General features: G+C 46.0%; 1 protein-coding gene across 2 annotated transcripts in view; it reads right to left on the bottom strand.

Moving 5' to 3' along the window:
- LOC139419053 (coronin 2Aa) overlaps positions 1 to 14,362 on the bottom strand; it is a 67,085-nt gene that overhangs the window by 35,884 nt on the left and 16,839 nt on the right. Inside the window, exons 1-4 of one of the 2 annotated variants that reach the window (XM_071168929.1) lie at positions 11,966 to 12,296; positions 3,173 to 3,373; positions 960 to 1,076; positions 260 to 409 (exon numbers count right to left, since the gene is read on the bottom strand). In XM_071168929.1, coding sequence (XP_071025030.1) covers positions 260 to 409; positions 960 to 1,076; positions 3,173 to 3,373 — 468 coding nt within the window. In that variant the 5' untranslated portion in view covers positions 11,966 to 12,296. Of the gene's footprint in view, positions 1 to 259; positions 410 to 959; positions 1,077 to 3,172; positions 3,374 to 11,965; positions 12,297 to 14,362 lie in introns of those variants that run through there. The other variant, XM_071168930.1, reaches the window with a different exon arrangement.

The raw sequence follows: 14,362 nt of genomic DNA, 5'->3' as shown, positions 1-14,362 counted from the left end.
CTGGTTTTTGAATACTTATTGAGGCAAGACATTTCAGCTTTTCATTTTTAATTCATTTGTAAAAATGTCTAAAAACACAATTCCACTTTGACATTATGGGGTATTGTGTGTAGATCAGTGACACAAAATCTCCATTGAATCCATTTTAAATTCAGGCTGTAACACAATAACATTTGAAAAAAGTCAAGGGGTGTGAATACTTTCTGAAGGCACTGTATACATGAGCTTGTGTATCTGAGGGTTAGTGTGTGTGTGTTACCTGGTAGTCATAGCCAGTGCTGAAGAGCACATTGTTAGCAGTAGGGTGCCACTCGATGAGGCCCACCCTGCGGCTGTGACCCTGCAGCTCCTTCCACGGCACCGTCAGGTTCTTCAGCACACCATGGGGAGGGATGTCCCACACCTTCACCTGTTAGAGCAACACACACACACACACACACACACACACACACACACAGACACAGACACAGACACAGACACAGACACAGACACAGACACACACAGCACACACACACACACACACACACACACACACACACACACACACACACACACACACACACACACACACACACACACACACACACACACACACACACACAGGCACACCCACGTGCAGACACACAAATACACATGCACACACAAGGACACACATAAAAAGTTACATACACACACTTCAAAGCTAACCATTGACTAGAGCCAACTCAGAGAGCCAAACTGAAAGGTGAGGAATTTGAGACTGACCAGCGGCTAATTCATAACACACAAAGAAGAGTTGTAAGTCTCAAACATGTTACAGGTGGTAGTACAGGTCAGGACTTCAGACAGCTATTACCTAGGCCCTCCAGTTATCTTTGACTGTGTAAAAGATGTTGCTCTAACCCCAGTTGGCTACTTAGTCAGTGGTATGAAATGAATGGAAAAGTGATTTTGTGTGTGTGTGTGTGTACACTACTGACCGTGGAGTCCTCCGAGCAGGATGCTATACAGAAGTCGTTGAAGGGGTTCCATTTGATGTCCAGTACGTTACCTCTGTGGCCTGACACTTTGGGGTGAAGGGGGTCCACCTTCCCTGTCTGAATAACACAGAGGGGGGGGGGGGGGGGGGGGGGGGGGCAATAGAACATTACATCAGGCATCACACTCCTGCCCTGAAGTCAGTGTGTGTTTGCAAGATTCCTGGGAGCCATGGGGTCAGGAGAAAATGGAGCTAGAGTCTGAGGTTTGATTTTATTCATCATTACATCAGGTAGAAATGTGTAGGCAGGATATAGACTATACATAAACATATGAGGACTAGGACTAAGGTAAACAGGGGAAATCGCAAGATAAAATGAATATTCATTACTTGAAGAAACCGGTCAACAAATATCCAGTATTCAAAGTCAGGGACAGAATTCGTCCAGGTAAACATGATGTAATCGGCAGACCAGCCTAGACAGAACCAAGTCTGACTCCTCTTCACAAGTCAGGACAGGCAGCCTATCTCAGCATACTGAATGACAACCTCACTACAGAGCTAACCAGCAAGTCTATGCAAGGCGGCATAGCAAGCCCTTCACCTACCTGAAGACAATTGAGCAATAGGCAATGACAGCAAGGAATAGTTTACGAATAATTAACTTCAATACCCTAGCTGGCTAACATGATGGCAAAGGTGGTACATAAAGAAGTCATTTAAGAAAGAGTGTAAAAACAGTTTTAAAAGCCAACCGTATTGATGTGTTTTATTCTTTAGATGTCTGTCAACTCAGACACTTCCTGAATAGATCTAGACATAATCTATCAAGATCAGCAACTTATGACAGAGGTGAGCATGTTGAGCAATGCTGGGGCGTGTTCACTATTCACCATTGTTTTAACACAACATGTCTCTATTACACAATCCTTATGGTCTTAATCTGATTTGCATCAGACAATTCAAGAAGTTTAAGAATGCAGTAATCCAGGCCTGTTTTAGCACCCTTACTAATGAGTCTGAAAAGAACCACTCACAGGTGTGTTGTGACAGGTGACACTGCATGACATCATTGGTGTCCAGGAGGAGCATGTGTGTGTGTGTGTGTGTGTGTGTGTGTGTGTAGGCAAGGTGTGTTTGGGATAGGGGAGTGAGCCCTGAAACTACATGAATGACTCAGTCTAAGAACATGCTGTCAGAGAGAGAGATGGGTCATACATGTATTAGATTATAGGGACCAAACAGTGTGTGTGTGCGTGCCTGTGTGTGTGTCGGGGTAGGGGAGGGCGTCTCTGAGACAAGCCATAGTTTCAACTCCTTGCGACGGGTGGAGGGGGACATAGGTGAGTTATGTCATTCCTGAGTCCCTATGTAACTCCTGTCTGAGCCAAGAAGAGGCGTATGATAAATTCAGAGAGAGACCCCTTCAAGAAGAAAGAGGGAAAAAAGAAGGGAGAAGACAGGAAAAAAGGAAGAGGGAAAAGAGGGAGCGGTGGATCGAGAGCCTTTCTGATGAATCACTGCAAGGTCTTTGATAAATGAAAGCCTGTAAATTCAGCTGGTGTTCAGGTGAAGAGGTCTGGAGGTGCTATAGCCGCACAGGGAGTTGAAAGAGAAAGCCAAGTTCAGTGGAGAGATCAACACAATGCCTCCACTGATAAGAGGCTACACATAATAAAGGACATCTTTGTATACGTCATTTACGAGTCAGATTGATTTTTGATATCTAGACAGCAAAGGGAAGGAGGGAGAAAGAGTTTGTGGAGGGGTAACAAAATAAAGATGACAGGTGTTTTAGGAGGGAAAGTTATGGGTTAGACGGTTTAACTTTCCCTGCATTTTCTTTCTGTCTTTTTTTGCCGGTCTTTGGCTGGGGCGCTGTTTGAAGTGAACCCCCCCCAAAACATCAGCCTTAGCAACAGACTACAGAGGGCTTGGAGGGATACCTCAACATGAAAAGTCAAAGCTAAAAACAGACATTTTAGGTAATATAACGCAGCAGGGCATCTCAAACAATATGCCCAGAATCTATCAAATGTGAAGACCCTCAAATACTCACTAATTCACCAACAATGACATCACCCTGTAGGTAGAAGTTACCCCTAACGACTGATATTCTGATCCCAGACCTATGGTTAAGAAAAACTTCTACCTCGACAAGAGAGAGATTTCACATTTATTTCTCAAAAAAAGCAAAGGTGGGCGGAGACTCACGTGATGGACAGAGAGGACCAGGAAGGCTCCGCCTCCGGCGCACTCTGTGATGACGGCAATGAAACGCGGGTTGACGGCGCAGAAGTGGTTGTCGTGGACGCTCCGCGTGATGGGCACGCCATCATAGCAGTTCTCCTTGGTGGCGGCCTTACCGAACACGTGGCGGAACTTGGAGCTGCGATACTGAGGACGCCATGTCATCTAGGATGGAGAGAGCAAGAGAAAATGTAGAATCCTGTTTTTTGGATCAACATCATACCTCACTACACAAACACATTAGGCAGAGCGGAAGACAAGGCAGAGGAAGGGAGAAGTAGGGAGAGAGATATGGAGGAGGGGAGAAGGAGGCAGAGGGAGGAGAGGAGGAGGGGGATAGAGAGGAAGAATGGTCAGTGAAGGAGAATTGCCTGTTTCTCAAAGTTAATTTAATGGTGCCTTTAACTAGGTTGTTGATTGTTGGCCACGCGTACAACAGAACACAGATACAGAACTAGATATATGCCTTAACCAGACAGCACTTCAGCCCAATCTTACCAGAGTGTGAGAGATCCATCTATGTCAACCAGACATTAAAAAAACATCTCCGAAAAGCAGGCCACCACATAACAGTTATTAGAATCAAAATGGCAAGCTGCCCACTCCAATTGACATTCTACACGGTGACAGGATAGATGGACCTATTGTAAAGCTGCACCCTAACACTGTCAACCACCACGGGGGATTGGAACCATTCAGTAAAGTGAAGAGCAAGATAATCACTATTAGACCTCCCCCAAACCGTAAGCCTCTTGTTAGTCCATCCGCCTATCTGCAGCCTGCACTTCACGATCCTATCCATTAGGGAAAACGTTTTAAAACGGTTTTCAACGGGAAGCTAAAGAGAGTGTTTCTTATTGGACCAGGTAGTCCCTCCCTGTTTCCGTCTGTTTTAGTGCCGGTTAAAGCCAACCTAGTACTCCAGCTAGTGGATAAGTCATCTATGTGCTAGAATAAGTGCCTGTGTGGAAGAACGTCTGGGACCCAGCCTGGCTAGCCAACATGTCTGTCTGCCTGCATGTCTATTACTGCTGCATGGTCATTATTTATGAATTAGAGGAGAGGCTGGTGGACCTGAGGTTACAGTACAGTAACAGTACATGACCAAAACTGTGAGCAGGATGAAGCTGCCCCTATAGACGCTGATCTTAGGTCAGTGTTTCTCTCAAATGGTCAAGGTTAGGGTATGATGAGTGTAAACCGAAAGGTCGCTGGTTCGAAACCTGAGCTGACTAGGTGAGAAACCTGCTGGCGTGCCCGTGAGCAAGGCACTTAATCCTAATTGCTCTGGATAAGATCATCTGCTAAATTACTCAAATGTAAATAGGAGTAGTATGTAGTGGCTCCTCAAACACTGATCTAAGGTCAGTTTAACATTTTTATTTCCAATGGTTAAAGGTTTGCTGAGGGTAAACTGATCCTAGATCTGTGCCTAAAGGAAACCGCTATCTGGAGCCCAAAGGATATGGGTTGTTGTGTCACCTGGAAATGACCTATGGCTTAATGACATCATCCCTCTCTGTGTTTGGATGGAAGTGAGTTTTTTCTGGCGATGCAGATGGTGTCAGTAAAAATATGGCAACGAGGAAGACAGAGTGACATCATTGTGGGGGGGAAGAGGTAAAAATAAAACACTGGGAGCCAGGCAGGCCAGTGGTTGGTTGGTGCGGGTGTGGCTTTAGTGGTGGTGGTTGGTTGGCCTCAACAGAAGCAGAGAGGGGGAGAGAGGGGGAGAGAGAGAGAGATGGGCAAGAGAGGGAAAGAAGGTGAGAGAGAAAGAAAGAAAGAAAAGAGAGGGGGAGAGAGAGAGAGAGGGAAAGAGAGAGGGGGGAAAGAGAGATAGAGAAAAAGAAAGCGAGAAACAGGGAATAAGATTTCCCATCCTTCAGCTCGCCTCAGTCTCTGTTTACGCGTGGCCCTATCGTCTTCTACCCCCGGGTGAGCGTTGAGAGCGCTGTGCGGTCACGCCCGAATGTTCTCTACCTGACGAGAGCTTCGTTAACCTTTTCAGGTGAGTGAATGAACCCAACCAGCCGTGGGACACAGATGGCTCACACTGATAATGCCATATCCCTGCAGCTGCACTGCCAACAGCTAGCTTCCTAGGTGAACTACACTAGTGGAAATAATTCATTGAGACTGCTGACAAATGTTTGTACCTCAAATGAACAAAAGCCAACACACAATCCCAAACAGTGAAATATCTCAATGCATGTCAAGACAGAAAGCAGGAATGTGTCTACCAGGTCCTATGTGTATATTTACACAAACACCACAACGGTCCTATCAGACTGGTCCTATCTTCTCTCCGCTCTTGCTTTGGGCAACATCTGTGTCCTCAAAAGAAAGAGAAAGCAACAGCCAAAAGCCATATCCCATCCCTGTCAGTAGCAGTCAGAGACAGTAGCTCTCTACTACCCCTCAGTAGGAGCCTGTTGGGTGTACCTGATAGTGTCAGCCTTTTGCCTGTCAGTTTTGAGTCAGTGAGAACAGGCTTGATGGGCCCTGTTGGAATGAATGACGGGACGTTGATCGTTGGTTGGCTCTGGGTGGTGTTCATAAGTGCACGCAACGGAAGAAAACAGCTGGACTTATCCAATAAATTCACTCATTTTTGTTTTCCGTTGCACAACGTTTCGCTACAGTATTCCCTTATGAACACGACCCAGCTCCAACAAGGCTCTCTCCATTGGTTCAGCTGTAGAGAGCCGAGGTGACATCGTTCTGCTCCAAGGCTCTCTATTTGAATGTGTCTTTCCCCGCTTCCAGTCATTAACCCAAATACATAGAACCTGATCATTATCTCTCAACCCGCTGCTTCTCTCCAAACCCACCTGTCTCTCTTCTTCTTCTACAGAGGGAACACAATGACCTGAAGAACTTCACAGTGAGGGGCTTGAAAATGGCAATCTCAAAAGCTGCATTTTAAATGGCAGCCTATTTGATTTATTTAACTATGAAAAGCCCATTGAGACCCAGTCTCTTTTTTGAGGGAGACCTGGCCAAGGAGGCAGCAACACTCAATACATGACAGAATTAAAACATACAACAATACAATACAACAACATGATCCAGCCTAAAAAAAGCATTTAAACTCCTCTGTAACAGAGTCTACCATCAGAATGTGTAATTCATTCAGTGGCACTAACATAGCTAGATGAAGCATGGGTTGTAGACTATTCCATGCCTCTGGTGCACAAGGTGAGAAGGCAGTCTTGCCTAATAAGAGTGCATTACTATATACAGTATATAGGGCCCTGGACAAAAGTAGTGCACTATAAAGGGAATAGGGTGCCATTTCAGACACAGACAAAGTGTGACAAGCCTCCAAGAGGAGAAAAAGCACCAACCCTTTTCCTAGAAATCCAGCCTGTAGTCATAGACTTCAAATACAGAGTTAAGTAGTGAGAGAAAGTGACAGTTCCATTTTGTGCTTTAACAGCAGGTAGGTACACAGCTTGGCTGCATAGTGGGGGCCGTCTGAACAAGGAAACGATGACGAGTACAGATTATTCTATTTTTAACCCTGTCATCTTGCTGATCAAAAGTCTTCCACTGCTCCAAAAATGTCAAATATGTCTGTATAGCACATTGCAAAGGCTGGATATCTCTTGCTGTATAAAGGAGAGCAAGGTACATAAGATATAGAGCTAGCTCTATCAGTTGGACTGTAGAACATCTATTTTTGTCAACGGAGGGCTATAACCAATGACTCACAACTTCATATGGTAAAAGGGTGCTGTAAAAACCACTGTGAAACGCATCACAAAGACAAATGTAGAAGACCAATCTCAAGTTGCATTTTTCACGCCTTTCATATTTCAGTGGCTTTCAACAATCTGTTCTTTAATCCTGTGCGAGCTGGGTGCGTTACCATCTCACCCCAGTCACCTTGGTGTGTTCAGGACTCTCCACAGCCCCATGAGCCCTGGTCAAAAGTAGTGCACTATATAGGGAATGGGGTGATATTTGGGACGCATCTCTAGCTTTCCACAGGACAACATGTCAAAGTTCAGAGCCAAGAGGAGGGCAAAGTTCACATGCATTGGCACTAATCCGGACGCGTATAAGAAATCCTGCTATGCCCTCAGACAAACCATCAAACAGGCAAAGCGTCAATACAGGACAAATGTATTTTATGCTAACTGTCTTTTATTCTTGCTTCTAGGCAAGCAACACTGAAGCATGCATGAGAGCACCAGCTGTTCCATGACTGTGTGATTACGCTTTCTATAGCCGATGTGAGCAAGACCTTTAAACAGGTCAACATTCGCAAGGCTGCAGGGCCAGATGGATTACCAGGGCGTGTACCCAGAGCATGCACGGACCAACTGGGAAGTGTCTTCACTGAAATGTTCAACCTCTCCCTGACCCGAGTAAGTAATACCTACATGTTTCAAGCAGACCACCATAGTCCCTGTCCCCAAGAATGTGAAGGTAATCTGCCTAAAGAGACTACCGTCTCGTAGCACTCATGTCAATAGCCATATGAAGTGCTTTGAAAGGCTGGTCAGGGCTCACATCAACACCATCATCCCGGAAACCCTAGATCCACTCCAATTCGTATACCGCACCAACAGATCCACAGATGACGCAATCTCAATCACACTCCACACTGCCCTCTCACACCTGGACAAAATTAACACCTATGTGAGAATGCTGTTCATTGACTACAGCTCAGCGTTCAACACCATAGTGCCCATAAAGCTCATCACTAAGCTAAAGATCCTGGGACTAAACACCTCCCTCTGCAACGCCTTCTGTACTCCCTGTTCACCCATGACTGCAGGCCAAGCACGATTCCATCACCATCATTAAGTCTGCTGACGACACAACAGTGGTAGGCCTGATCACCGACAACGATGAGTCAGCCTATAGGGAGGCTCAGAGACAACAACCTCTCCCTCAATGTGAGCAAGACAAAGGAGCTGATCGTGGACTACAGGAAAAGGAGGGCCGAACAGGCTCCCATTAACATCGATGGGGCTGTAGTGGAGCGGGTCGAGAGTTTCAAGTTCCTTGGTGTCCACATCACCAACGAACTATCATGGTCCAAACACAACAAGACAGTCATGAAGAGGGCACCACAGCACCTTTTACCCCTCAGGAGACTGAAAATATTTGGCATGGGTCCCCAGATCCTCAAAAAGTTCTACAGCTGCACCATCACCGCCTGGTATGGCAACTGCTTGGCATCTGACCGTAAGGCACTACAGAGGGTAGTGTGTACGGCCCAATACATCCCTGGGGCCAAACTTCCTGTCATCCAGGACCTATTTACTAGGCGGTGTCAGAGGAAGGCACAAATTATTGTCAAAGACTCCAGTCAACCAAGTCATAGACGGTTCTCTCTGCTAACGCACGGCAAGCGGTACTGGAGCACCAAGTCTAGGTCCAAAAGGCTCCTTAACAGCTTCTACCCCCAAGCCATAAGTCTGCTGAATAATTCATCAAATGGCCACCCAGAATATTTACATTGACCCCACCACACTTTGTTTTTACACTGCTGCTACTGGCTGGGCTGGCAAACTACAACGTCCTCCGCCACCCTCACAGCCTAACTACAACTCTCTCACAGCCAAACTACAACTCCCTCACAGCCAAACTACAACTCTCTCACAGCCAAAATACAACTCTCTCACAGCCAAACTACAACTCCCTCACAGCCAAACTACAACTCCCTCACAGCCAAACTACAACTCTCTCACAACCAAACTACAACTCTCTCACAGCCAAACTACAACTCTCTCACAGCCAAACTACAACTCCCTCACAGCCAAACTACAACTCCCTCACAGCCAAACTACAACTCCCTCACAGCCAAACTACAACTCTCTCACAGCCAAACTACAACTCTTTCACAGCCAAACTACAACTCTTTCACAGCCAAACTACAACTCTTTCACAGCCAAACTACAACTCTTTCACCAAACTACAACTCCGTCACAGCCAAACTACAACTCCGTCACAGCCAAACTACAACTCCGTCACAGCCAAACTACAACTCCGTCACAGCCAAACTACAACTCCCTCACAGCCAAACTACAACTCTTTCACAGCCAAACTACAACTCCCTCACAACCAAACTACAGCTCCCTCACAACCAAACTACAGCTCCCTCACAACCAAACTACAGCTCCCTCACAACCAAACTACAGCTCCCTCACAACCAAACTACAGCTCCCTCACAACCAAACTACAACTCCCTCACAACCAAACTACAACTCCCTCTGCCCCCTTTCACAACCAAACTACAACTCCCGCTACCCCCTTCACAACCAAACTACAAATCTCTCACCTTTACCTCAACCTAATGTCTTGTCTTATGTTTATATGGTTTAGGAGAATATGTTACTATTAAACTATCTTTCCACTGATGTTTCCACTATGAGAGCCTGTGAGAGGGTTAGTGGAGGAGGGGGTAAGGTGGGAGAAGAGGGCGAGTCGGGATAGTTGAGGAGGGGGTAAGGTGGGAGAAGAGGGCGAGTCTGGGATAGTTGTGGAGGGGGTAAGGTGGGAGAAGAGGGCGAGTCTGGGATAGTTGTGGAGGGGGTAAGGTGGGAGAAGAGGGCGAGTCTGGGATAGTTGAGTAGGGGGTAAGGTGAGTGAGGAAGGGGGAGATAGAGTGAGGGCTGTTGCCGGGTCGCCTGCTGTGTTTTGTAAGCGCTCAAAGGGAAACACGAGCCAGGGAATGTCCAGGTCTGTGTGTGTGTGTCTACGTTCCTGTCTGACATGATACTCAGACGACAGCCGCGCGCTACAGGCTTTCTCCCTGTAAGAGAAGGCCATGCAGCACAGGTAACACAATAACAGCCCAACACTGTAGAATGTACATGGAAAAGAGGAATGTACTATAGAAGGAGATGCCTTGATGGAGCGAGTGGGATGTGTGTGTGTGTGTGTGTGTGTGCTGAGGTGGGATAGCATAGCCTTCTGATTGATTTGTACTGTAAAGGGTTGCATTGGCCTACAATGAGAGAAGTAACGTGTAGATATAGGCATAGTCCCATTGTTGGACACACCCTGCTCACCTAATTCACCCATTAGTTAATCATTAAATTCACTCCTGTCACTGGAGAAATCCCTACGGCTTGAAGATCTGCACAACACAAAGCAGCACTTTATATTGCTATCTGAACCCACATAATACCAGGATTCCATTGCCTGGTGTTCTGCTTTTGAAACTTTTAAAAGGACGTTTTACCAGACTTTACCAGAGTGTATCAACATGTAGGAAGTGGTGAGTGAGTGTTGACAGTAGTTTGGCACTACACCTGTATACTGTATAGGGAAGTTGTTTGGCCATGGGACTATAGGCTATCTGTTTGTGCAAAACATGCATACATGTTATTTCCACATTCATACTTCCTCTGGGCTTCAATACCATTGACTTTGGCAGCAGTCGTATGCATACAATTCTAGCATTCTAAGAATGCTCCGACTCGCACGCACACACGCAGGTGCACAAACGCATGTTAATGCATACAATTATAGCATTCTAAGAATGCACCGACTCGCACGCACACACGCAGGTGCACAAACGCATGTTATTGCATACAAAAGCAACTGGAAAACAGCTGACTGTTGTTCATTCAGAGTTAGCATTTGTTCTGTATGGCGTGCAGCCTGTATACAGATGCTTGTACACTTCAACACACACATTGTCCTGTAGTGGGAGTTTGCCCATTGATAGTGCTGCAAGTCCCAGGCTCTCTCTCTCTCTAGTATAACATTTCACCTGCTGCAGATCCTCCACAAGCTCAAAGTGCTCTTTCTTTCCCCATGGTCTGTAGCCAGACTCATATATTATATATATATATATATATATATATATATATATACATACATACATACATACACACACACATACACACACACACACACACACACACACACACACACACACACACACACACACACACACACACACACACACACACACACACACACACACACACACACACACACACACACACACACACACACACACACACACACACACACACACACACACACACACACACACACACACACACTTAACATGAATGAGAAATGGGACCCAGAGCTTGATGAATAGGTCTTGTGGGTCTTGTGTGTCTTCCATAGTTCAGTGGCAGAGAGCCTTAGATGACCCGACCATAAAACCCATCTGTGATTTAACACTTGACTGACTCAGTATAGGGATGATGTCATGTTTACTATTCTACAACTGTAACAGCTCCTTCTTCACATTCCCTTTTCGGTTGAGCCAGAGGCAGCAGGATCATGCTGCCGCTGACGATGTGCGTGAATAATTACTTTGTAATGACAACTTCATAGAGCTTTGCCGACAGGATCTTTAAAAATACTATGCACGGACGCAAACAACACACTTTAAACGCTCCCTAGAGGTGTTAGGTGTATCTTGTTGGAGCCTGCCTCAGCTCCTCAGGAGCCAGAAAACTGCACACTGTAATCACCCTGTCCCTCACTCAGCTATCCCACACACACACACACACACACACACACACACACACACACACAACTGTCAAGCCCTGTGGTGAGCTCACCCCACGCCAACAAACACGTTACCACACACACATTATAGGAAGAGAGAGGTAGAGATGAAAGGACAGGAAACTAAAGAAATGAGAGGTAGTGAAGAGGACAGACAGAAAGAAGGAGCAAGTATCAAAGATCAAGACAGTATGCGTGAACAGCGGAAAGTGAAAAAGAGAGAGAAATATCTGTCATTCCCTCTGTCTGAAGCCTACTCACCCTGTCTAGTCAGTGTGGGATGGCAGGCAGGCCAACTGAGAGGAGAAAAAGAGAAGAGCTCCTTGAGAGAGAGAGAGCAGGTGCTGTCTATATGTCACGTCTAGTAGATGGCTTGCCTCTGTAAATCTCTTCTCTCCCGTCTCGCTCTCTGAGGCACGTGGAGCAAGCCAGCCTCCTGCAACACAGGCTTCAAAGAGTACAGCCACTGAGTGATATCATCCAACTCTACAGACCAAGCCCTTACAGTCCTGCTGCTGGAGTCCAACCAGAGCTCATCCAACGCTCTCTGGGTAGAGCAGTACAGCAGGTCTACAGACACAGAGTTCAGTATACAGTAGTTGGTGGTCACTGTAAGCAGGAGAGAGCAGGAGCGTGTGTGTGTGTACACTCCCTAAAAGGGTGGTGCCTAACCCAGTGACGAAGAGAAGCAGGGAGGAGATGGGAGAGGGAAAGATCCTCCGATCGCCACTCCCTCTGCCTTCACTCCTCCTCCACAGTATTGGTTCAATCAGAATTCCTCCCTCTATCTTGGAGTTGCCACAACCAGAGATAGAGAGAACGGGACAAAACCAGTAATCAACCAGAGATAGAGAGAACGGGACAAAACCAGTAATCAACCAGAGATAGAGAGAACGGGATAAAACCAGTAATCAACCAAAGATGGAGAGAACGGGATAAAACCAGTAATCAACCAGAGATAGAGAGAACGGGATAAAACCAGTAATCAACCAGAGATAGAGAGAACGGGATAAAACCAGTAATCAACCAGAGATAGAGAGAACGGGATAAAACCAGTAATCAACCAGAGATGGAGAGAAGGGGATAAAACCAGTAATCAACCAAAGATAGAGAGAATGGGATAAAACCAGTAATCAACCAGAGATAGAGAGAACGGGATAAAACCAGTAATCAACCAGAGATAGAGAGAACGGGACAAAACCAGTAATCAACCAGAGATAGAGAGAACGGGACAAAACCAGTAATCAACCAGAGATGGAGAGAACGGGACAAAACCAGTAATCAACCAGAGATAGAGAGAACGGGATAAAACCAGTAATCAACCAAAGATGGAGAGAAGGGGATAAAACCAGTAATCCTCTCTCTCCCTTCTTTTGCTTTCATGTCTGTCCATCCTGTTCCGAAAACAAACAACCACTAACCAGACAGGCCTTTGAACCCGCAATGCCCTGAACACAAAACCCATAAAAATGAAATAAGAATTCACAATGTATGAAGATTCTCATCTCAATGCAAAATCTCCACATTCCAACTCACAATACCAGGATACAAGAGTCTATCGACTACATTCTAATGTGAGGTGGTGGTGTCTTGCTCTACCAAAGACTAGGCCTAATCTGTGGGGGAGATTGACTGCTCTTTAAATGAATGGTTTCCATCCAGCAGGGAGAAAAGCACACATTGCACAATGTGGTCATGTAAAGGGAGGGAGGCTGGTTTGGCCTCTCGCCAAACTTCCACGAAAATTCATCCACATGTGCTGCACTGACAGCGAGACATTGGTAATCGCTACACGCCAGCCCCTGTCAAAAACATTATATAACAGCATATTTTGCACTGGAGGCAAGGCAATGTGGCTAACAGCCTAACAGGTCAATAAGAGTGAAGTGGATAGCTAGGCTAGGCTAACAGGTTAATAAGAGTGAAGTGGATAGCTGGGCTAGGCTAACAGGTCAATAAGAGTGAAGCGGATAGCTAGGCTAGGCTAACAGGTCAATAAGAGTGAAGTGGATAGCTAGGCTAGGCTAACAGGTCAATAAGAGTGAAATGGATAGCTAGGCTAGGCTAACAGGTCAATAAGAGTGAAGTGGATAGCTAGGCTAGGCTAACAGGTCAATAAGAGTGAAGTGGATAGCTAGGCTAGGAGGTCAATATGAGTGACATGAGTGGATAGGCTAGGCTAAGCTATATGAGGACAGGAGAGAGGGGATATATAACAGGCATCGACAGCTGGACTTCACATGGTGAAACAGCAGGTCAGAAAAGTGGCCAGGCGATCGATACACATGTGCACGTCAGTGTTGGCTGGTGGGAGGCGCTATAGGAGGAAGGGCTCATTGTAATGGCTGGAATGGAACAAATGGAACGGTATCAAAACACATCAAACATATGGAAACCACATGTCCGACTCCATTCCATTTATACAATTACAGCCATTACAATGAGCACGTCCTCCTATAGCTCCTCCTACCAGCCTCCTCTGGTGCATGAACACACACACACACACATACACACGTCCAAAGTCCAGCAGAACCTCTAAACTTTGTGTGTGAGAGAGATAAGCGACAGGTCAGAGAAATAGTTTGTCTGAGTTGCAGAAAAGGAATTATCTACCTGGAGACATTGGTGATTGATCCACCTAATCCAAGTCCCAGATAT

The sequence above is a fragment of the Oncorhynchus clarkii genome, chromosome 10, assembly GCF_045791955.1.
Source record: "Oncorhynchus clarkii lewisi isolate Uvic-CL-2024 chromosome 10, UVic_Ocla_1.0, whole genome shotgun sequence".
Lineage (NCBI taxonomy): Eukaryota > Metazoa > Chordata > Actinopteri > Salmoniformes > Salmonidae > Oncorhynchus > Oncorhynchus clarkii.
The sequence above is the reverse complement of the archived record's forward strand: the minus strand, read 5'-3'. Positions and strand labels throughout refer to the sequence as shown.